Raw genomic sequence first — 22,530 nt, forward strand, 5'->3', positions numbered from 1 at the left:
AAGTGCAGAAATGTAAATAAAACCAAATCTCTGGCTCAACCACTGAAATATGTCAACATGTGGAATGTACTTTTTTATTAAATGGAAAAGTACTGATCTTCAGGTGTCCCTAAGAGTAACAAACCATACAGATTAAAGTGAACAAGTGGTATAGCTCTGCCAGCCACAATCATACTGTATGGATCTCTGTAGCTTACAGGTTTTTTTGTTTTTTTGTTTTTGTTTATTTATTTATTTATTTTTTGATAAAAAAAACAACTGAATATTGACTTTTTCTGGTTTTAAGGAAGAATAAGTACAAGTTACAGGATTCCCTCCAGGTCTGTGTACATGGATCTTTCTTTTTTTTTTTTCAATTGCAGCCTTTGCAATTTGAAAATTGAAATCTAAAACATTGCGATGTCCGTCTCGATTTTATTAATTATTCAGCCTGAGAGCACAAGATTTTGATTTTCATAAAGCTTGATTGATGGGTTTTTGCACACAACCCATTGTTATTTTCTTCAGTGATTGACATCCTGTTACTAAAAGGCAGGAGAAGAGCTCTATCATCAGCTGTCTAAGCCCTTTTTTTCTTCGTCCTTTTTTCCTCACTTTAGCAAGACTTTTGTGCTGTGTCTGATCAAAGGTTTAGCAGAGGAAATTGGAGGTTTTTTAAAACTGTCTGATCTTAAATTTGAACAGTACTTTTTCAATTTCCAGCAAAATGCTGCACATACTGAATCAAAGCCTTTCTCTCAAAGGTTTTTGTTTTCACAAACCAAGGCCACAGCTCATGTAACAGCTCCTCCGGTCAGTCTAAGAGTGAGTGGGCTGGATGTGAAAGAGTTTCTTGGTAGTACCGGGATATATATGGATCTTCAGCTGAGCTGCAGTACAGTTAGGTCAGAGCTGAGTGTGGGCTCTCTCCATGGTGCTGATTTCACTGAGTTCAGTGTGCCTCTCACCTCCCCCTCATTAACAAACGATGCTCTTACTCTTTGTTTCCTGCAGACACCATGGTGATACATGAGTGTGTAGAGTAGTGGCGGTGATTAATCAGACTGTTTCACACTCGGAGGTTCGTGTGAGGATCGTAAATATGAACAAGCACTCGTGTCTGACAATAAGAAGACGTTTAAGGTCGATGTTTGAGTCATCTCTACCCACACACACTTGCGGTAATATTTACATCACTACTGAATAACTAATGATTGCTTACGTCCCCAAAAGACTAAAAATATATACCTCGGTCTTTTTTAATGTACAATACATTGGTTAAATCTCTTAGAATAAACAGTTTGGTTGGACAGGAAGAGCGTACGAATGAAGTTTAGAAAATATGCTTTTATTACAACAGTTTTATACACTTGATAAAATATGAATGCACTGGTCCAGCCAGGTGCTACAGAGTATAACTCCTTACATAATACAACATTGCAGCATACTACTACAATTGGTTTTTCGAAAAGGCTCACAATTCATTGAATCTGACACCTCTCGGGTTTTTGTTTGGTGCTGGTTCTCAGCACAAGCTTCAGGTCGCTGGTGAAGCTCGGTCGGCGCGCCAGTGGGTCCGTGGCAGCGCATGGCGCGCTGAGATCCCGCGTGCGGCTCCATCTCCTGCCCCGCTGTTCAAGGTACAGAGACTGATAGGTGAGGAGAGGTACCACCTGGTGCCTCGATGGAGTCGTCTCGTCGGGCAGTCCACCCAGAGTGGCCAGCGCTTTGAACATTGAGTCCAGTCCGGCTCCGTCTTTGGCTGAGGTCTCAAAGTACATGACATCCTCACCGAGGATTTCTGTCACCTCAGACTGTCCTACGACTCTTAGTTCCTCTAAGTCCGCTTTATTCCCGCAAATCACGGCAGGGACCCTGGCGGGATGTTTTAATTTCAGTAACTTTGTCTTCGCAGCTTTGATCTCGTCGAGCAGCTCACAGACTTCACTGAAAGATTCTCTGTCACCCAAACTGAACACGAGCAGAAAGATGTCACCTGAGGAGAAAAGGAGGAAAATAAGAGTTAATTATTTAGAATACAATTTGTGGATAAATGTATTTGTTACTGTGCGTAAAACAGTTTTAATAAGATCAAGAAAAACGCGACGACTCTTGGAGAGAGCGCTCACCTGTCAGGATGGATAGCCTTCGTTTGGCAGGAAAGTTCCTCTCGTTGGCAGCATCCAGCAGATCCACCTGGTAAGCCTCTCCATCAATGTGAAACAGCTTCCTGTGAAAGTCCTCGGTCGTGGGCTCATAGTCCTCCTCGAAGTCTTGACCCAAGAACCGCTGGATGATGTTGGTTTTCCCTACTTTGGGCGCACCAAGCACAACTATTCTGTGACAGTTCCTTGGCTTGGTCAGACCCAGCTCCAGGAGATCTACGGACCTCTTTGGGACTCGATCAGTCGAAACCTGCCGATTGTCAGAACTAGAGGATCTACTTGAAACCACTTTGTGATCCTGTTGCCTCCAGTGGCCTTTGACGGTTTTGATGATACCCATGCTTGTCCTCGATATGTTTGAGACTTTGGGGTGCTGGGTCGCTGGGGTGAGGGCTGAATGCGTGCGTGATTGGTTGTGAAGCTCGGTAAAAGAGTTGAACATTTCGAGGATGCCATCAACGGGAAGGTAAAACTTCTCTGTTGTGTTCATCTCCCTGTTCTCTTCGAGTGTCACCGAGGAATCTCACCAACCCAGCTGCTGCCCCATGTGTGCGCCGAAACGGAGCAGAGCGTCGTCCTTTATACTACCTCACCGAGCGCAGTCTCTGCGTCACCATCTCATGGAGAGAACACACTCCTTTTATAGAAGCATAAAGCATCCTCGGGACAAAAAAAGCTCTCCAAATCTCTGCTAAAGACTCTTGTTATTTTCCTCTGAAGAAATGAGTCTGTGGAAATAAACAGAGAAATGTTCTTGTCAAAATATGAGTCAATTTAATTCAACATTTAAAGATTTACTTCTGACATTAAACCATGGTAATCAAGCATCATCTAGAAGCTAATCAAGTGGTGGGTATTTTTAGCACACCATTAACAGGTGTCTCCTTTCTCCTTATGATTAGTGGATGGATGGATTGATAGAGTGTCCACATAATTGCTCAAATCCCTGTAGTCATGGACACTAGGGGTTTGGAGTGTAAGCACTAAATCATTGTGTTCACTTTGTTCTTTCACAGCACGGTCATTGTGACAATTCTCTGTGGTTTGCACCTGCTTGTTTCTATTTGCAAGTGGCAATGTTTTTTTCCCTTCTATCCCGAGAAGCTTTGTCTGCATATTCTGACCTAACTGTGCATTTGGGGATTTTGCAATCTGTGCACAACCTCCGCTGTTTTCCACACTGATCACGATATGCTGTATGGGCTGTAGAAACAACTCACCCTCTGCTGCAGAGCTGAGTGATGAATCCTCTGCAGTACAGCTGCACCAATCCGATTTTTATTTTCATCGGTGTAAAGAAATACTGGGTACATCCTTTAAAGGGCATAAATCAACAGTGTTTTTAATGGAAAAGGTTTAAAAGCTCTATACCACTGACTTCTGTGCAACTTTCCAATGCAGGATTCTTCTAAATCAGTGCTACTTTCTGCTCAATGAAACCTTCCTTTTGAGAAACCAAGGGCACTCTGAATAGAAAGCCCACATGCGGTTACCTGGAGACTGGGTGTCACATGCAGCATACGCAAAGGAGAGTGCAGAATCAACAGGTGCATTTCACTGGAAAAAGCAAACTTCATTATGCTGGGAACTTTATTAAAGATCATTTGAATGGTAACAGACAGATGGAAGTCAAACTTGTGATTTTAAAAGATAAAAGTGTATTGAGAGGGATTTCTAGATTAATCAGCACACCCCAAACAGATATAAAAGGGGAAATATATTCATTCAACCAACTGGTGAACAGATTGCTGAGATGCTGATATGGTTTCCTGCTTGTGACTGGGTGGGCAGCTTACAGCCCACACTAAAACTCTAGTATGCCCACCTGGCATATTTACTTGCCACGCTAAGACAGTAGGCTCGAACTGACTCTGCATTGCAGCATTTGCAACAAAAAGTAGGACTGAGCACAATTATCTAGTGAATAAATGAAGTTCGTATGAAAATGCAAATTAATAAACATTAGAAAGAAGTGAATGTGATGGCAGCAAAGACAAAGATAAGCATCCTAAGAGAGGGATGCATGTTTAATATATTACTACGTAGATTAAAAAAGAGCAGAATTCATGTTTCATATAGTTGTAATTATTTAAATGCAGCAGATTTTTTACATTTCAGTTCCAAACTGTGGTACCAATAAACTGCTTTTAGGGGCATAACTAACAAACCTCTGTTATAAAAACTCACAAGAATCTACCAGAGACCTGTAGAGCCCTCCCAGGGGGCATTTCATTCTGTTTCCCCTCCTGACTTAAGCTACCTGAGTGGCATCCAAGGGGCACTTGTGCAGGAGGTCAGAAAGTACCCTCCACTAAGTCCAAATGTACTGACAGTTCTTTTCTCTCAGCACTGCTCTAAAAAGCCCCACTTGCATAATCATAACGGGAGTTTACAACAGAAAATATGTGACCTCTCTTCAAATCAAAGACAGTTGATATAAATGTTTTTTTTTTGAATATGAAGAAGCCACTGGTAAAATTAGGGATACACCTACACATAAAGCCTATAGAGCACACCGTATGTTGTACGTCATTCTAAGCCCAATTATCCCCAGACTCACTACATTATCAGCACAGACTAATAGCTTTTAATTGCTTGTGCACTGACACCCACTAACACTCACCTGTTACTCCCACTCACATCACCTAAAATAGAAACCATTTCCCCCTCTTAATAAATTACAGCTAGGTTCTCATTCATGGAAATTATAACTAACTCAAATTGTACCTCACTTGAGAACCATTGCAGAAATCAGATGATTCACTGCGGCTATTAGGTCACAGAGGGGCCTTAACTGTCATCTGAGTGATTTAAAAACATGAATTACATAAGATGAAATACAAATAGACCCATGACAATAACTTAACAGAGGTACCAGGGGATATTTTCAATCTAGCATCTTGATTCTTTTATTACTCTTGGAGTCTGTAACACACAGCCTGATCAGCGTCATGGAAAAAACCAAGCCCACACTGGTAGAAGGATCTCTGTTCATACCAACAACACAGGTAATGTAGGTTATGCAATTTGCATTTGTTTTGAGGAACATAACAGCACTTTATTCATTTTATTCAACTGCTTGAGATTACTTATTTTTAACTATCTTATGTATGGAAAATACAAGATGTTAAAATGTACTTACTCTCTATGACATTAAACCAAACATCTTTGGGTAATATATATATATATATATATATATATATATATATATATATATATATATATATATATATATATATATATATATATATATATATATATATATAGAGGAACAAACAAACAAACAAAAAAACACATCACTGTAAGCATTAAACAGGATTCTCAGTGTGCAGCCAATAATGCTGGGCTAACCTCAGGAAGCTGCAGGCAAAACACGATCACAGTGTAGTCATTGAATTTAATTGTGTTTTGTGGAATAATTTATGCCTATCCAGCCTTTTCTGCTTTTTCTGCGTACACTCAATGTTGGATAGATTAACAGCGGAAATAGTAGTTTGAGATTTCTTCCATGAACATAATCATTGCTGGAACCCTGATGATACTTCTTTGATATAAATTTCTATTGTTGAACAATAAAACAGCTCAATGTCCTAGGGTAAAGACAGCTCTGATGAGTGTATATATAAACGGAAAGAAATTCAACCCCTACACCTTTGACTTACATGAAAAAAATGCACTTCTTCTTGCACTTGATGGCAGCACCTACAGCCAAATTAGTTAAAGCATTTTGGTGTACTAAGGTTTTTACTTATGTCTAAATTCTTGGCTGTGTTGCTTCAGACAAAAGCATCTTCTAAATGAACTTGTAGACTACATCTTTTGAGAGTCAAAGGAAGCACACATCTGTGTGTCATGATACTGTAAAACCAACAGAGATGCACTCTGGGGAAAGCTCAAGAGCCCTCCTGTGATTACAAATGACCACAGGAGGGCAGCAAAGAGAGTGAAGTCATCAACAGATAATATCATAAAGTGGACGACAGTGACTCTTGGTTTTATTAATCATCACGTTTAACAGTGCAGTTTTAAAAATTTGATACCCATTTTTCCTTAAAAAATAACAAAAAAAAACAAACTCCCAGCAATGTAAGACACAAAATTTTGACTACAGGCAAAGACTTTGATTTGAAAATAGAGGGTTTTGGATTTTTTTTTTTTTTTACTGTTTTTTTTGTTAAATTACTTTCATTACTGGAGTAAAAGCAGTTAACCCCAACGAGTCTATCTATCTTTCTATCTATCTATCTATCTATCTATCTATCTATCTATCTATCTATCTATCTATCTATCTATCTATCTATCTATCTATCTATCTATCTATCTATCTATCTATCTATTGCTTTCTCTCTTACTCACTATCTTACTCACATACCCACCCACCCAACACAAAAATACACACAAGTAAACACACTAACAAACACTACATTTCCAGTTTCCTGCGTGATGTCACTGCTGTGCAGGATCAGACTCTCCTCCCCCTATGACCCCCTCCCTTTCACTGACCTCATCAGGCCTTTGTTGGCTAACAAAGAATGTTCAGGCATCTGTTTTCAGGAGAAATAAAGACATAGGGTACCGAGACAGCGAGGAGGAGTAGGAGAGCCAGAGGAGGTGTAAGAAGTTGAGCAGGACTGACCTGATCAATGAGAGTCATAAGAGACTCAAACAGGGAGCAGCAACAAGTCAGATTACACTCCCACAGTGAGGGAAGTGCACCAGGAACACATATGAACTGTGATGAAGATTGAGTAATGTTCAAGTTTATTTTCACTGCTTGATGAGTGTATGATTTCTCTACACTTTGCCCTTTTGTCATCTTGGAAAGTTCTGCCTTTGTTGTGTCAAGGTGGAGCTGGTATTTCCTGTATATCCTGCTCAGTGAACCAACCACAAGACCTAGTGCTGTGTCCCGCTGCGTCTTACTCTCTGAGGTAATCATTATTCAGCTCAACCCAGTGACACCATCCCTCTGTACTCTCATATCGATAACCTGTGTTTGGTCAAAGATTACTCTGTACAAGTGATTGAAATCAGGTCAATGTACATAGAGAAGAGATTTAGGTCTTGTATAATGCATTAGGACGTGAGTAGAGGCAACATTCCATTAGCAGTGATGAATAAATAAAGAGCAGGGATGCAATGATGACTCTTCTGAAAAGGAAATGCGGCTTTTTGTTGATCCCACTGGGCCAGCTATACATTTACACTGATAGGAAATGATAGCAGCAGATGTCAAAGGGGGAATTGAAGGGTCTGGGGTCTGGGATTATACCACCACCTACTTTTACATCTGTAACCCCAGTATCTCTCTGAAAGTGTGTGTAGCTTCTGTAATGTTTGTGTTATAACTTCTTGTGTGTTAGCTCAGTAATCTGCTGAAACATAATCCAGTATCACCATTGTTCAGCAGACAATATGAATTGTCCAGTAAATTGGATTTGCAGATCAATCTGAACTAATGCAAAAAGTAGCCTTGACATTAGATTTCCACTCCCACTTTAATAACATGGCTTGTATCTGTTTGGTGCATGTTTCGTGGAACCCATGTGTGATTTTTAACCTGCTCCACAGAGCGCAGCCGCTTCATCCACGAGGCGGTGAAAGGGTTAAGTCTGACTCTGCATGCACCGAGCAGGCCTCCCCTCCCTCCCTCCTCCTCTCCCTCTACATCCATTTTCACTGTGTGTGTGTGTGTATGTGTGTGTTTTGTAGGGGGCCTGTTCCATCTGCAAGCCCAGCGGATTTGTGTTATGAACACAACTTAGTTTGATAACAGTCCAGCACCGCCGCGCTGTACTTTTGGATTCATTCAGAGTGCGCACAGCTCGGCGCGAATGCTTTCTCTCTGATTTAAGACTCTTCTTGGGTTAATCTGCTCCGTTTTTTCTACCCGAAAGCGACGGGATATGTCGAGAGGCGGAGGCGTTTCTCCTTCCACCCGAAGCCTCCCCAACTTTGGAGCCCACTGACGCGCTATGTCATGAAGGTAAGCGGAGGGAAGTGGACGCTGTGAATCATTTCAGGATTCGATGTTTTTCGTCTCCTTCTCTTTGTAGCCGATGTTTAAACTTTTAAAGTCGGAAACAACGCTGAGTCACGGTCCCGTACTTCTTCACCTACCCGATCGTCCCATTTGACGCAACGTGAATGATAATGGGCCGAGCAGCCGTCCCAGTTCGGGACACAGAGGACATGTCAGATGAACAAGTTAAATCAGGACATGTGCTTCATGCTGCGGATTGTTTTTCCACACATCTGTAGGGCAGAGTAGCACATACCTTCCCGAGCGAGTTGCTTATAGTAGGCCTGATCTGGGAACAGTTTAGACTTTGCTTCCCATAGAAACAGAGGGCTGGGGAGTGAAAGGCTCAGTTTACACTTGGCTGGATTTCTGAGCAAAAAAAAAAAAAGGGATTAAATCACAGTTTACAATAATGATTTGGGAAAATCCAGGACAGGATGGCATGTCAAGGTCATTGAAAGTTTTAGTCAGGGGGGGAGAGTGAGGGTGTATGTCTGATAAACAGGATTTATGTGCATTTAACTTGATTTTATTTGTACAATAGCACACAACAGGCAAAATATCAAACTCAGAACATCACAATAAACCTGCTATAAATAGTATAGTCTCCCATGTGGCCCAAATACATTTATACAGTCGACAGAACACTATATAGGACAAAGCCTATTGATTTACAAAGCTTAAAAGTGCACGCTGTGATCAAACAATAAAACAATAACAACACATTAATAATAATCGCTGACAATTACTGACAATTCACAAAAACAGTTAGGTAATTATTGTCATTACTACCTTCATGATCACCACTGACCTTCTTTACCAGTCAAATTTATTTTTAGAGCTTTTCTGTGACATAGCATATTTCCTTGAGTCTGATTTAAAGCAGTTTTATTTGTTGATTTAGTAAAAGTTGATTGGAGCTCATTTCACATCATGCCTCCATACAAGACGTGGCCATCACTAGAGAAAGCTGAATGAACAGAACATTTGATGTGAAATAACAGTCCTTGCTTTAGAAGACAAGGAAAAGCAGTGGGCCCAAACAGCTGCCTTGAGGTACACCATATTTTAGCTGTATCACGTTGCTTTATGACAGTTAACTCCTAGACCAACTTGCAGTGTGTTGTGCTATTAAGAGTTTATGATCCAGAATATCTAATGCTGATAGCAGAACTGCTCCCATTAGATTATTTTTTTTATCAGTGTAGCTAAAGGCATCACCTATTGTGTGTCAAAGCACTTCCTGTGAGGTTTCCTTTTTAATTAGCATGTTGGAAGTCAGTCGTAGAATTATTCTCTTTGAAAGTGTGCTGTATTTTTTCAAAAACAATCTTTTACCGTACTATACCAAGAGAAGACAGCAGTAGTTGGTCTACTGTTATATATCTACTTTGTTTTATGTGTACCAATGACTCCTCCATTTTTCCATGCTAAGGGGAGGACACTGTTTACAATCCTTGTGTTAAAGATGTGGCAAACAGGTCCAGCTAGATTAACAGCAACCAGTCACAAAAGCCTCTCATCCGGATGATTCCTCCCTCCTGGTTTATCAGACTTGATAACAGCTGCTCCACTTGTTTTTTATTTGCTGTATTTAATTCAAATTTAAAAAAAGACTGTCTCCAATTAGAAGCATAATTCTTCAATCATGTGAGGCTGGTAACAACATGGATAACATTAAGTCCCACAGTTGTTTGACTAGGTTTTCTTCTCATTATTTCATTAAGTGTACTACACATTTGTAGTTTTTTTTATGCACATTTTATTTTATTGTTTTGTGTTTCTTTTTTCATATGTATCATAATCACTAGGGAGAGCTGTGCCTGTTGCAGTATTATTCAAACTAACTTGGTAGTAATTTGATCTGTCCTAAAGTTAATTTATGCCATCATGAGTGTGAGCATTATGGTAATAATTATTGGATTTAAAATCTGCTTGCAGCAATGAAAAAACTACCACTCTTTGATGTCTCTCTACACCAAAGCTTTTTCTACACTTTTAAAACTTTAATTTGTAAGGAAATAACAGGAAGAGTGCATTTCAACTGTCTTGTTATTCCTCACCCACCGAATAATCCTCAGGAACCAGGAGACAGGAGATAATGGGACTGGATGGTGACCTGGGCCAGCATTGGTCACCACTTGAGACTCAACCTGCGGTCAGCTGGGCCACAAACATTTTGCCTCTTACCACCACTTCACGATCTATTTCCAGCACAAAGCTCACTCATAGTATGACTAATACACCAGTCCAATTTGATGCTGTCACGTTTTATTCATGGTATCCTCATGGAAGCCTGATGGGGCTTTTGAAGCCCAAAAAAATATTACTGACCTAGGTGAGATGTCTAGGTACAGAACTTGAACGATATCACATGTGCCCTGATGCTGGTTTAGGTTTTCTAAGTACATCAATATATGTCTTTCGTGGAGCATATAATGTGGAAAAATCAATGCTCTGCTGGATTTTTAAAACCAGTTGAGTCAACAAATCAATTTGATTAGCTTATTTTTTTAGCCTAATTTTTTAAAACTGATTTTCAGCACAGATATTCAGCAATTTGAGGCGTTATGGCATCAGACATTTAAAAAAAAAAAAAAAAAAAAAGTCGATATAAGTATAATTCAAAACTGGGTTATTTTGGTTCTGATACAGCTGCTCCTCTCTGTCTGCAGTCATTATCCCAACCCATAGCACCATACCTTAAAAAAAGAAAACTGAAAGATAAACTAACATTTTAGTTGTATTGAAATTTTAGAAAAAATCTATTAATTGTAGAAAACTTTATGGAGCTATTTTTTAAAGTTTCCATTTAACTAAATAAGAAATATGTCATTTAAAAAAAGCTAAGTGTAGTTTGTGTTATTCAAAACTTGGACGCCAATATTTTCAGGTTTACTGCAAATGAAAATTGGCTCCAAATATTGATTCTCCTTAAAGATTCATAATCAGTATCGGTATCAACCCTGAAAGAGCCATATTGGTCTATCTGTAGTCTGTAGTCACATGTTGTTTAACCTCACAGCTGAGTAGATGGTAGTCTGAATGTAAATTTGTGGCCAGTTCGTCATTATGACGAATTGTCAGGCATTCAGAGTTATTTATCAATGCAAAAATGAGCCCAAACTAAATTTTTGAATTGTTTTTTTTGGAATCTTTATCGCTTTATATTTTGAAAAACTCTCACCTTGGATGAACCTTATGGTTGTTTTTTCAATATGTAATGAAAGTGTCTGGTTTAAACCCTGCATTGGTCAAACATTAAACCAAAGAGGCAGATACCAACTACTTTCAAACCTGTCTCTCACTCCCTGTTTAATATTTTGTAAATGCTCACTCATGACACAGCACTTGACTCTTAGTGAAGGGACTGATCGTGCGTGTCCATGCATCTCAGTTCTGAATACACAAGACAGATCTGGGAGTCAAGAGTTATCGGTCTGACTGACTCACTGCCCAGCCTGCATAATGTGTAGAAAGGACAAAGTGATACTGTGCTGTGTATCAGGAATACATTTTTCTTCATTGCTATAGAAAAATAAAACAGAAACAGAAAGCTATGTGTAATTCCCAGGGACTTTCATGTGTGGATATCTGAGTTTGGGCTCTATTGTGTCTGATTTGTTAGCCTTGGAATACTTGTGCTGCTGTGATGACGTAATCAGGTCAGAAAAACAGGAGAGGTGGAGCCGCTCCCTCATCACAGACTTTCTTACAGCTCTCCAACGAACAACAAGAGTCCCAGGGCCTGAAACCAATATTTTCATATCAAACCTGGAACATTTATCTGAGGAATGATTTCAGAAATAAGATGCCAAGCTGCAAGCTCATAACAAACAGATCTCTTTGGAAAAACTAAGCCCAGGTGTTGTGTTTCATATGGCCCCAAGGTGCTGAGTTGTTCCTCTTTTTTTCTCCAACACAGTGTGAAAAACTGCTTGAGAGTTAATTTATTGTTACCAGGGCTGTTAATCTGGATGATATTTCACACAAGAGTATGAACATGATGTAATGATCTCATTTCTGTGTTTTTTGCTGCAGGGACAAACTTGTGGATGTCACTGAAGTTGCTAACGAGGGGACGACTTCGTTGCATTTCCCGCTGAACTCATCTCTCTAACCGTGCCACCTTGCTTTGGGCTACCACAGTGGGCTGGCCTGCTGTTAGACGGTCTTATTGCTGCTTGTGAAACCCACCCGTCATCATGCAGACCTCATCGCTCCGCCGCCAGATGAAAAACATGGTCAACAACTACACGGAGGCCGAGATCAAAGTCCGTGAGGCCACCTCCAACGATCCCTGGGGTCCTCCCAGCTCGCTCATGTCTGAAATCGCAGACCTGACCTTTAATGTTGTAGCCTTCACTGAAGTTATGGGTATGATCTGGAAGCGGCTCAATGACCACGGTAAAAACTGGCGCCATGTTTATAAGGCGATGACCCTGCTGGACTACCTGATCAAAACAGGCTCAGAGCGGGTTGCTAAGGAGTGCCGGGAGAACATATACACCATCCAGACACTCAGAGACTTCCAGTACATAGATCGAGATGGGCGGGATCAGGGCGTCAATGTCCGGGAGAAGGCGAAGCAGCTGGTTTCTCTACTTAAAGATGAGGAGAAGCTTAAGAGGGAGCGGAGTCAGGCACTCAAGACCAAGACACGTATGGCAGGTGTGAGCAGTGGTTTGGGCTCTGGATCCCTGCCTCCTCCATACCCGGGGCGTCGCACCAGCTCAGGGGGTGCGTATGGGGATGAGTTAGGCAGATGTAGAGGCTCACCATCCTCCTACCACTGTGAGTATCAGGGAAATAAATTCTTTCTTGTAACTCCATTAAATACACACAGGCATGTTTAACCTAAAGCTCTTCAAAGAAAGGTTTTCAAATGTATGTATGTATGCATATTTCCTTGGCGTGTGATTGCTTGACTGTCAGGACCAAGGAATGCGCACATGACAGGCCACGTGTGAGTAAGATAAATTCAAACCTGATCTTGTGGATGATGAATGTAACTGAAAAACAGCATTCCTCCACTTCATCACTGTAGATATTTCATCTGATGACAGAAATGAGAGTCCCGAGGTTTGAGCTGCCAGTTAAAAAATGTGACTCTCCTTCCATTTTGGAGATATTGTGCTATAATTTCTTCTGGTGTGTTGGCATTTACACCCAAATATGAATCAATCATTGAATAATGTTTCTGGACTGAAGTGTTTCAGTTTTGCTCTGACATCTGCATTCCTGTCATTCTCCTGTTTACAGTCTCGTCAGCTGAACTGGATTTACAAAAGAGGAGGCCCCTGTATGTGTGCTTGTGTTTACTTGTGCTGATACCACCTGTTTCCAAATTGTGGTGCTGTTAGGATGTCTGGTGTCTTTGACACGCATTTTGTAAAGCATACAGAAGCTGTTTATGGCTTTTTTTTAATGTGGTTTCTCTGCAAAACCTCATAATTATGGGTTTCGTGTGGTCTGTGAACCAGCTTTTTTGTCAGACTTTGATGTTTGAGTCGTGTTTTATGGTATACAGACAGACATCTGACTGTTTTATTACCACCAATTAATCAAAGACTTTTATCTCTCTTAAACATTTTTTTTCACTTGAAACACATTTCTCACACTTTCCGGGGTCAGGATGTGTGCCAGTGGAAAGTAAACGTGGCGAAAAAGCATCTACCTCCAAGCTCAGGATATGTGGTTAGGCTATGCTACATTGAGCGCATCATTTACTATATGAAAGAGAATCCATAATCAGCTGATAACACCACAAAATGCCAAGTGTGAAACCTCAGTTTATCAGACACAGGCGGGGTTTCATGGTGAATGAGTGTGACCGTTACACACTTTTTTTTATGTACAATAAAAGCCAGCCTGTTTCAGTGAGAAATTTCAATCACTCTGCCTTGGGAGTCTGCGAGATTTTGCTGAAACACAAAAAGTCTTTTACTTTTACAGGAGTAATCCCTCTCAGTTGTCACTTCTGGGCCTCTATGTGTCAGCATCTGTGTGTGCCTCTAACCCTCTCCTCTGCCTGTATGTTGATGTTTTGGTTGTTTTGGGACATTTCTGGGCAGAGAGTAAGCGTGGTTACGTCAGCCAATCACAGCAGGCTCAGTGGGCAAGTGACTTTGTGTGTTAATAAGCATGTGGAAGCAGCTACCCTGAGCGGATACAATAGAGGACGTAGTACAGAGCAAAAAAAATACAACCAAAGTAAAACGAAACGCCAAACAGATAGAGCTGAAACAAGGGTGAAGCTTGGCTCGAGCAGCAGACTTTGTACTGTCTCTCCCACATAGAAACACAATGCTACAGGTGGTTGCTAGGATAGCTGATGTGTTTACATTGTCATGGTTGGAGGTTGTTGGTCTGCGCTGCCACTGGCGCTTGGCCAAGGAGAAAGAGCCCATTTTGAAGTTGTGTTTATAAACATGTAACGAAAATCCCTGCAAACTCTACCTTTACAATACAAAATCAGCATGGTGGTGTTGGAAAAGAAACTTTTTCAAAGCGTTTTGCTCTGCAAAATTTATTTCAAGATGAAAAGGTTGTCTCCTGGAGACCCCAGGATGCTGGCACTTAGTTTGGACTAAATGCTGATAGAAGTCAGGAGTCTGGCAGCAGCCAGTTGCCAGCAAGCATTCCAGCTCAGACAGGCAATATTTAGGAGCTGCACAGTAGAAATGTTCACTTTCTAAGTCCTGACTTTGCCAACATGTGACCAGCAGCCCTTTTTTTAGCCACATGACCCACAGCCTGGCACCCCAATTCCCCCCTGAATGCTGAAACCCACCAAGATGATCCAGGGTAATAAGATGGGCCCCACTCCAACACGTCCATTCCTCTCCCCCTCCACCTCCCTAACTCTCCACACAGGCGCACCATTGTTCTCAGTGCGGGCAGACCGTGGCAAGCAATGCCAGCAAAGGCCCTTCATAACGTGCCATGGAAAAAAACATTAACATGCTAAACATGGCCGGCTCAGTCTGACCTTAAAATCAGCCTCCAGTGTTCTGTCTACCTTTGTTTTTTATCTTCTTGAGCCCACATCTTCATCAATCAATGTGTCTGTCTACATTCTCACACCACCTGCCTGTTGCTAAACACCCAATCCCATCTGCTCACTCCTCTGTCCCTGCAGCCTCCTCTTCTTCACCTCGGTTTGCCCCGGACCTGGAGCAAGCTCGGCCCACAACCAGCGGAGAAGAGGAGCTGCAGCTGGCCCTGGCCCTGGCTATGAGCCGAGAAGAAAGTGAAAAGGTACCTCTAGCAGAGACACATGCACACTCTTAGACCTCTCATCCCCAGAGCACATGTGCCTGACAGAGAGAGGCTTCATCGCTGCCCTGCTACTGACATGTTTTGTTGTTATGCTGTTATGAAACATTTAATGGTTCCAGGCTCGATCACTGACTGTTATCGTGGTGAAAAAAAACTGCCTGTGTCTGCTAAACCTCCATTTCCCAGAGTCCTTTAACTGAAAGTGATACTATCAGCTCTGTTTGCGATGTGGTCATTAATGGCACTTTGACCAATCACTGTCGAAGTAGAGCTTTCTCACTGAGGGGTGAGAAGACTGTGAGTGAAAGAGTGAGAAGCCAGACAGGATGTGTGCATTGATCCGCTCCTTGCATCCACAGCACACCCTCGTCCGCACAACAAGGGCAGCTGTTGCCCTTTTTGACTGCTGCTCTGCTACTGTGGTGATGAATTAAAATGCACAGCAGCTTCTTCAAGCAAACCAATCAGCTGTGATATTACGAATCATCTCTTTAAATCCTCCTCAAAATTCCTAAAATGTTGTGTAAAATCAAGCAGGTGTACTTCTCCTTTGATCAGACTCACTTCTTCTCCTCCCTGCTTGACCCTAGCCATCTTCTACAGTGGATCTTGATGAACAGACCCAGCTCCAGATGGCCATGTCGCTCAGTAAGGAGGAGGCTCGGAAGGTACAAGTATGCTGGGTTCAGGGAGGACGTCTTCATTTCATCCTTTGCCTTAAAGCACATCTCCTGCCGCTCTCTTCACTGAAACCCACTTCACGGCAAAGCCTGGGCCTTCTGAGAAACAGCTGCATGTCCAGTACTAATCACTTTCCTTCCTCACCCCTGAACAGCCTCAGGACACCTAACTTTCCTCAGTGACTAATAAAATGAAGCTTCATGTTCCTGTTCCACTAACCATTAGATTTTTCCTCCTCTAGCACTAAAATCCACATCAGCACTCACCTTCCCTGGTGTGATGTCGCGGGAAAACAACAAGTTTAACTCCTTTACTTCAACATGGCACACTTTTAGTATTGCATGCAATGTACTGTGAGGATGACCCAGCAGTTTTTCTGCTTTTGTTGACCAAATACTGATTACCATTCCATCCCTGGTCAACACCCTGACAGCCAGTCCAACCTGTACCTACAACGATCGATATGGATGAAGAAACCCAGCTCGAGTTAGCCCTGAGTCTGAGCAAGGAGGAGCACCAGCAGGTAAGCACCTTTCAGGGTCACGGGGGGTTTGGGGAAAGGATGTACTTTCTGCTCGCTGCAGTGTACTAAAGAACACACTATTTTTTCGGTTAGTATTCTTCCTTTTCAACCTTTTTCTTTCTGTCTAAGTTTATTATGTATTGTAATAAACACATGTAGTTGTTGCTGGTGCCCTCTGTGTATCTTAAGTGGACTTAAAAACAGGAACCATGGTTTAGATTTTGCAGAATTGGTCTACTTCTACTGATGCACAAAACTTTCCTTCCTCCTGTTGTACAAAAGTGAAGCCAAAATACTGCCCTGTGACAGGCATAGCTCTGCATCAATAATGCACTAAACCAGAGCTGCCCCAACCATTAAGCACTGTTAAAATCAATATTTCTTGCTCAGGAAGAAAACACAAATTATTTATTCTGCTAGAAACAGGCACTGGTTTGAGACTGATCAGTGTATTCTGAAGGGCACTTAAACAAATATTAGTTTTACAATGCTCCATGATAGCACTATAAGGAAGGGGTTCCCAAAGAAGGGGCTGTGATCCCTTCAAGGGGGTAAGATGCTTTCCAAAATCAAAAACTATTTATAATTGCATATTTATCAATTATTGTAGAAATTCAAACAAAGTAGGGATAGAATTTCATATGAAACCTTGCAAGTGCAACATTTCTGATCTGCTTTCCACATTTCTTAGCTGCCACAAGACTCCCAAGGTAACTAAGCTCGAGTTTAACAACAGAATTAGATTGATTTGTGAAACACAGAGATATGTCAACATAGGTAGTGTATTCTCACGGCAGGGGATCGTCAGTCTTCAGCTCTGCTATTTTCTGGGTAGTGAGTTGAAAAGTTTGGGAACCCCTCCTGTAAGGGACATGTGTGAATGATCAAATTTGAAAAATTTAGGAACATACTAAAAGGGCTTCTAAAAGTGTGACACTGCATCTAAGAACCATTATACTAGTGTAGATTTAAGTATCTGGAGCCAACAGAACCTAAGAACCCCAATGTGTGCATTAATACTTTGCAGATGCAGATACATCTTATAATTCAAGATTTTTTGAATAATGTTAGACACAACTTTATGGGCCTTTATTCATCTACCACCACCAATGTGTTAATTTAACCCTTACTTAAAGTGCAAACTAGCCCAGAAACAGGGATACAAAAGGCAGAAATAGTTCATATGAATGCACAGAATGTTAAAGCCGAGGAAACATTTAAGAGGTTTTAGCTGACTCAGAATACTGGACAGAATATTTGACTGAATAAGTGCAGCAGAGCGAGCTAGCTGCTGCACTTTACAGCATCAGTGATCCATGGTAATTTCCACTTTCTTGCAGTATTCTAACTCTATAATCTTTTTAATCAGTGAGGGTTCCTAATATACACAGTTACACGCATAAGGTGACATGGAGGTTAATCACTCTCTGTGATAATCATACACTTGGGTGCAAAGCTGCTGATTACAGCCTTTGCTTTCTTACCTTTCTGTTTTTAGCCTTGCTCTCCTATTGCTTTGTTTTTGTCATGTCTGTCAACCTCTTGACTTCCCCTGTCTCCCCCTGTCTCACATTCACTGTGTCTTTTTTAACTGCTCTGTTAGTGACGCTGTGCTCTCCTCCCTCTCTGACAGACTGACTGGCTTGTGCTCAGTGCACTTGCCAATCTCAAGGCCATATGTTGCCTGGGAAAATCACCAGCTTGCATTTGTGTTTGAGTGTCATAGCTGAGTCATAAATATAGTATGACGTGACAATATGGAGATTTTGCTGGAAGCTGTCATGCCCACAGGCGTCCATGTGTCTTTATCTGTTGACAGGAGCAGCTCAGTCGCCAAGGAGATGAGTCTATGCTTCAGAAAGCTCTGGAGGAAAGCAAACGTGAGATGGAGACTAAAGGCGGGGTATGAAATAGTTGGGTATGGAATGGGGATGATGAAATAAAGCACCACATTAAAGTTGATGTTTAGTTTGTCACTCTTTGAGAAGAACTCATCCCAAAAGAGCATTCTTTGAAAATGTGACATTACAGATCACGCTTTAATGGCTGAAGCAGTATCCTGATCTCACACATCTTTATTTATTGTCTTTTTATCAGACTGCCTTCATGGACCTAGTAGATGTTTTCGCAGTACCCTCAGATCCGCCTCCTGTTGACCACAGGTGGAATAACACTTCACACCAGGCAGCTGCTCGTCTTGGGGGGACAGATCCATGGGATTCTTTGGGTGAGCCTTGACTTAGACACAAATATTTGTCACCTGATTTACATCAAACACAATTTCTTCTTTATAATACATGTAAATATTTACTGTTATATGTTTAAATAAAAATCTCTATCACTCACCCCTGTGTTATTGAAGAAGGTAGCACCTCCAGAGTGGATCCTCCCTGGATGGCACCACCAACTTCCAACAGCCCTCCCCCACCATGGGAGCCCCCAGCTGACCCCTGGGACGGGCCGCAGAGCAGCGTCACCAACCCTAATGCTGCAGACCGTGTATGGGCTTTCCCTGGTAACACAGGTCAGTCTTGTGGTGCACACATGCACATTCATAACTGAACAAATCACTTGATTCAATTAAAAATTAAATGCATGGTTTTCAGCTGCTGCAGGAGTTGATCCATTCTCAGCCCCATCTGACAGACCAGCACCCAGAGGAGCTGCTAGAGAACCCCCTCCCAGAACAGGAAGCCCTTCAGGTAAACGATACAATCCTTTGCCTTTGTGCTATTGACAGCTATGACCTGAGGTCTGTGTTTTCAGTTCGAGCATCCGTCCGGTCGATCAAACCATCCAGTTGTCAAGAATGCAGTATCTTAGCTACCAGGAAGGATTGCGACATTTGCCTTTTAGGACTCCTAGATTTTGCTTATATGCTCAAATGCAAAAGTTACTGTGATCCCCTTGTGATTTTAACACTCAAGGAATAATTTTCTGATTTTATAAAAATGTGAAATTCGCCTTAAGTTAGACAAAAAGTCAAATGTCCACTTTACAGTGATACTTATTTGTTCTGGGAAAAATACATTTTGTCCATCAGTCTAATCTGCCTCCATGCACTTGGCCAAAACATCCATTTAGACTCAGCATTAAATTGATTAAATACGTTAAGTTTGTTTTTCTGCATGAGAAAACAACATTAGAAGTGGATTACTGGAAACTATCCTCCTCTATACCTGTATGTACTGCTTTTGCAGCAGTCCACCTAGAATCATGAGGAGCATACAGAGAAGTGAGAAAGTGACACTCTTTAGTGAAATATTCTCCCAACATTGATTGAGTGTACCAGTCAGAATCCTGTAACCCATCAAACATAAAGCTTGACGTGAACAGTCTATCACAGAGATGTAAAGCTTAGACTGTTTTTGTGTGATTGTGACAGATGGAGATTTCTTTGATGAGGCCATGGATGGAGGTCAGGCGAATGTGAATGGGCGAGGAGGGGGCAGTCCTGAGATCTTTGACATGTCACGTCTTGGAGAAAGCCTGGCTGCCCCAAGTCCTCGAACATGTCGGACACCTGAGTCATTCCTGGGCCCCACGGCAGCTTCTTTGGTGAACCTGGACAGTTTGATACCGGCAAATCCTCCTGCTAAGAACATGAACCCCTTTCTATCAGGTATCAAATGTTTATTTACTATTAAATAAACTACTACTGTTCTATTTACTAGTAGCTGCGGTTCCATTACACCTAGAATTGCACAAAACCTAAATATCACAATAAAAAGTGGTAAAGGAGACACCATAATTCCGAAAAAAAACTCTCAAATTTTATTAAAAAGATTTTAAGGGCTCATTAGGTGGTTTTTCAGATGTTTCAATACTGAAGTTTATCCCAAAAATGGAACACACTCACTAGCCTAGCAGCCACCTGCAGCATTGCGTTTCTACATGGGAGAGGCTTGAGAGCCGTGCACCTGACTTGGCGTGTTAGCACAAGCTAACCATGGGTACTTGACACATACCTTCACAGTAGGAAGCCAACTCGCATCTGCTCTTCAAGGTCCCAAAAGCAAGTGAAAGTCAAGTCAAGCTCAACCCTTATTTAGTAAAAAGCTTTGTCTGTGCTACGTCCATCGTTGCCACTCGGGATAGCTTTTTCCACTTGCTAATCAACAGGCAAAGTCATTGGGTGCACTGTGATTGGCTGATGTAACCACACTGACTCTCTGCCTACAAACATCTCGATACAACCAAAACATCAACATACAGGCAGAAGAGAGGGTTCGAGGCAGACACAGACACTGACACATATGTATAGAGGCCTGAAGGAGATGATCAAGCAGGATTTTTCCTTTAAAAGTTGACTTTTTATTTTTTATGGAAAATCCTGCAAACGCAACCTTTAAGGTGATGAGGTGGAAGCAGGAAAAACCTGCAAATGCAGTAGTCGTAGATGCATATTTTTGTTTTAGGGTACTTGTGTAAGTAAAATAAGTAAGAAAAATTAGTGTCTTTTTTCTATATTGTCCATAAACAGCAAATGTAAGTTGGAGCCAGCAGTGGTGAGCTGCGGGGTTTTCAGAAGGGTCATTACTTGCAATCACAGTGCAACACAAAACTCATAAGAGCAAATAAATATAATGAAAGCTGCATTATTTATCCTGTTTCATAATTCATGAATCTGAAATCAACTGTTGATGCAAACTCAATATCCTACTTTTCTTTCTGTCTAGGTCTGAGTGCTCCTTCACCCAACAATCCATTCCAAACTGAGCAACCCAAACTGAGTCTGAATCAGATGAGCGCCAGTGCTGTTTCTGCTTCTCCCAACCCTTCTTCACTTCCATACAGTGCCTCCTTGCCCCTGCCCATGAGCCATCAGCCTGCCAGCCTCCCTTCGTCACTCACTCACCCCACTCAGCCTGGTCTGGAGCTGCCCGGGAACCTCCCTGAGCCCTTATTGCCCTTCTCTTCAGCCAGCGCTGAGGGATCACTGGCTCCACAGAACAGTCAAAACCCTTTCCTATGAGGACCAAGGAAACTGGAAGGAAATGTTGGAAAAGAGGGGGAATGCCTTAAGGTTATGCTCTTGAAATGTATCTCTTAATTTGGGCTGAACTGCAGACCCCAGGACCTTTGTGAAAGCCCTTTTCTTAGTTTTTTTTACAATGTGTTATAATACAGTAACCCTTAGACTGTTTCAAGCTGGTTCAGCTCCTCACTGCAATTATCTCTCTACTCCTTATGTCATGAATGCAGTAATTGCATATAAAAGGGATGACACTTTAGTATCACAAAGTATTAGTGTCACTTGTGTCAAAACACTCTTTAATGCCATAGCACATTGTGGATTGACCTAAGATAAAAACTGACCCAAAAGCACAGTTTGATAACATTTTGTCACTTAATCGCAAGGGAAATGTATTACTGCTTTTTAACTGATCACCAAGTCTCCTGCTCACTCAGCTGTTTTTGTGATTGGCTTCGCTACCCACTGCTGCCATCATGTACTCCAGCACCAGGAAAATATGAACTTCTGATGAGATACAAGAGTTGGAATCTTTTTTCAGCCCTTCACATGTTGCCCTGTCAACAAAATGGACTCTGTGAGGCTTCTGTTGGACCAGATCTAATAAGAATCACCCATCCACACATGCTTTTACCAAACTGAAGTGAAATGCTGGGATTAACTGAATGAAATTACAATTTTGAAGGACTGTGCTTCTGAATTTACTATAATCATGACATTAGAACATGTATGAATCATGAGTTTTACTCATTGCTTGTGAACCACCGACTCTCATCAAATATAAGGGTATAATGAGATCACTGCTCTGTTCCTTAGTTGGTTTTACTCTACTTATTTTGTATTTCCTCATTTGTTCAGATATTAATACCACTGGTATGAAGTCATCAAAACTAAGGCACACACC

The 22,530-nt window shown here is 41.5% G+C and overlaps 2 protein-coding genes across 4 annotated transcripts; one reads left to right on the forward strand and one right to left on the reverse strand.

Moving 5' to 3' along the window:
* Positions 1–1,328: 1,328 nt before the first annotated feature.
* rasd2a (RASD family member 2a) lies at positions 1,329–2,723 on the reverse strand. The gene is made up of 2 exons (XM_074696412.1): positions 2,109–2,723; positions 1,329–1,975 (listed from the first exon to the last, which is right to left on the reverse strand). Exons 1-2 carry the CDS (start codon positions 2,632–2,634, stop codon positions 1,461–1,463), a joined length of 1,041 nt encoding a protein of 346 aa, XP_074552513.1. The 5' UTR covers positions 2,635–2,723; the 3' UTR covers positions 1,329–1,460.
* Positions 2,724–7,840: 5,117 nt separating this feature from the next.
* On the forward strand, positions 7,841–22,429 carry epn3a (epsin 3a). Of its 3 annotated transcripts, none has more exons than XM_074696408.1 (11): positions 7,841–8,130; positions 12,208–12,960; positions 15,308–15,426; positions 16,038–16,115; positions 16,562–16,651; positions 18,471–18,554; positions 18,749–18,878; positions 19,014–19,175; positions 19,258–19,353; positions 20,037–20,273; positions 21,331–22,429. In XM_074696408.1, the coding sequence occupies exons 2-11, from the start codon at positions 12,372–12,374 to the stop codon at positions 21,624–21,626; spliced, it is 1,881 nt and encodes a 626-aa protein (XP_074552509.1). In that variant the 5' UTR covers positions 7,841–8,130; positions 12,208–12,371; the 3' UTR covers positions 21,627–22,429. The 3 variants fall into 3 exon arrangements, with proteins under 3 accessions (XP_074552509.1, XP_074552510.1, XP_074552511.1); XM_074696409.1 differs by having other exon boundaries at positions 19,017–19,175; XM_074696410.1 differs by lacking the exon at positions 16,038–16,115.
* Positions 22,430–22,530: the final 101 nt, after the last annotated feature.

The sequence above is a fragment of the Halichoeres trimaculatus genome, unplaced genomic scaffold (assembly GCF_033239565.1).
Source record: "Halichoeres trimaculatus isolate MK-OKI-2021-1 unplaced genomic scaffold, fHalTri1.1 fHalTri1_scaffold_20, whole genome shotgun sequence".
Classification (NCBI taxonomy): Eukaryota; Metazoa; Chordata; class Actinopteri; order Labriformes; family Labridae; genus Halichoeres; species Halichoeres trimaculatus.

Excerpts from the sequence above, each read along its gene's own strand:
- rasd2a (XM_074696412.1), bottom strand. The coding sequence starts at position 2,634 with ATGAACACAACAGAGAAGTTTTACCTTCCCGTTGATGGCATCCTCGAA. Across the intron at positions 1,976-2,108 it reads AAGGCTATCCATCCTGACAG|GTGACATCTTTCTGCTCGTG; the intron begins GTGAGCGCTCTC and ends TTTTCTCCTCAG.
- epn3a (XM_074696408.1), top strand. The coding sequence starts at position 12,372 with ATGCAGACCTCATCGCTCCGCCGCCAGATGAAAAACATGGTCAACAAC. Across the intron at positions 19,176-19,257 it reads GGCTTTCCCTGGTAACACAG|CTGCTGCAGGAGTTGATCCA; the intron begins GTCAGTCTTGTG and ends CATGGTTTTCAG. Across the intron at positions 20,274-21,330 it reads CATGAACCCCTTTCTATCAG|GTCTGAGTGCTCCTTCACCC; the intron begins GTATCAAATGTT and ends CTTTCTGTCTAG.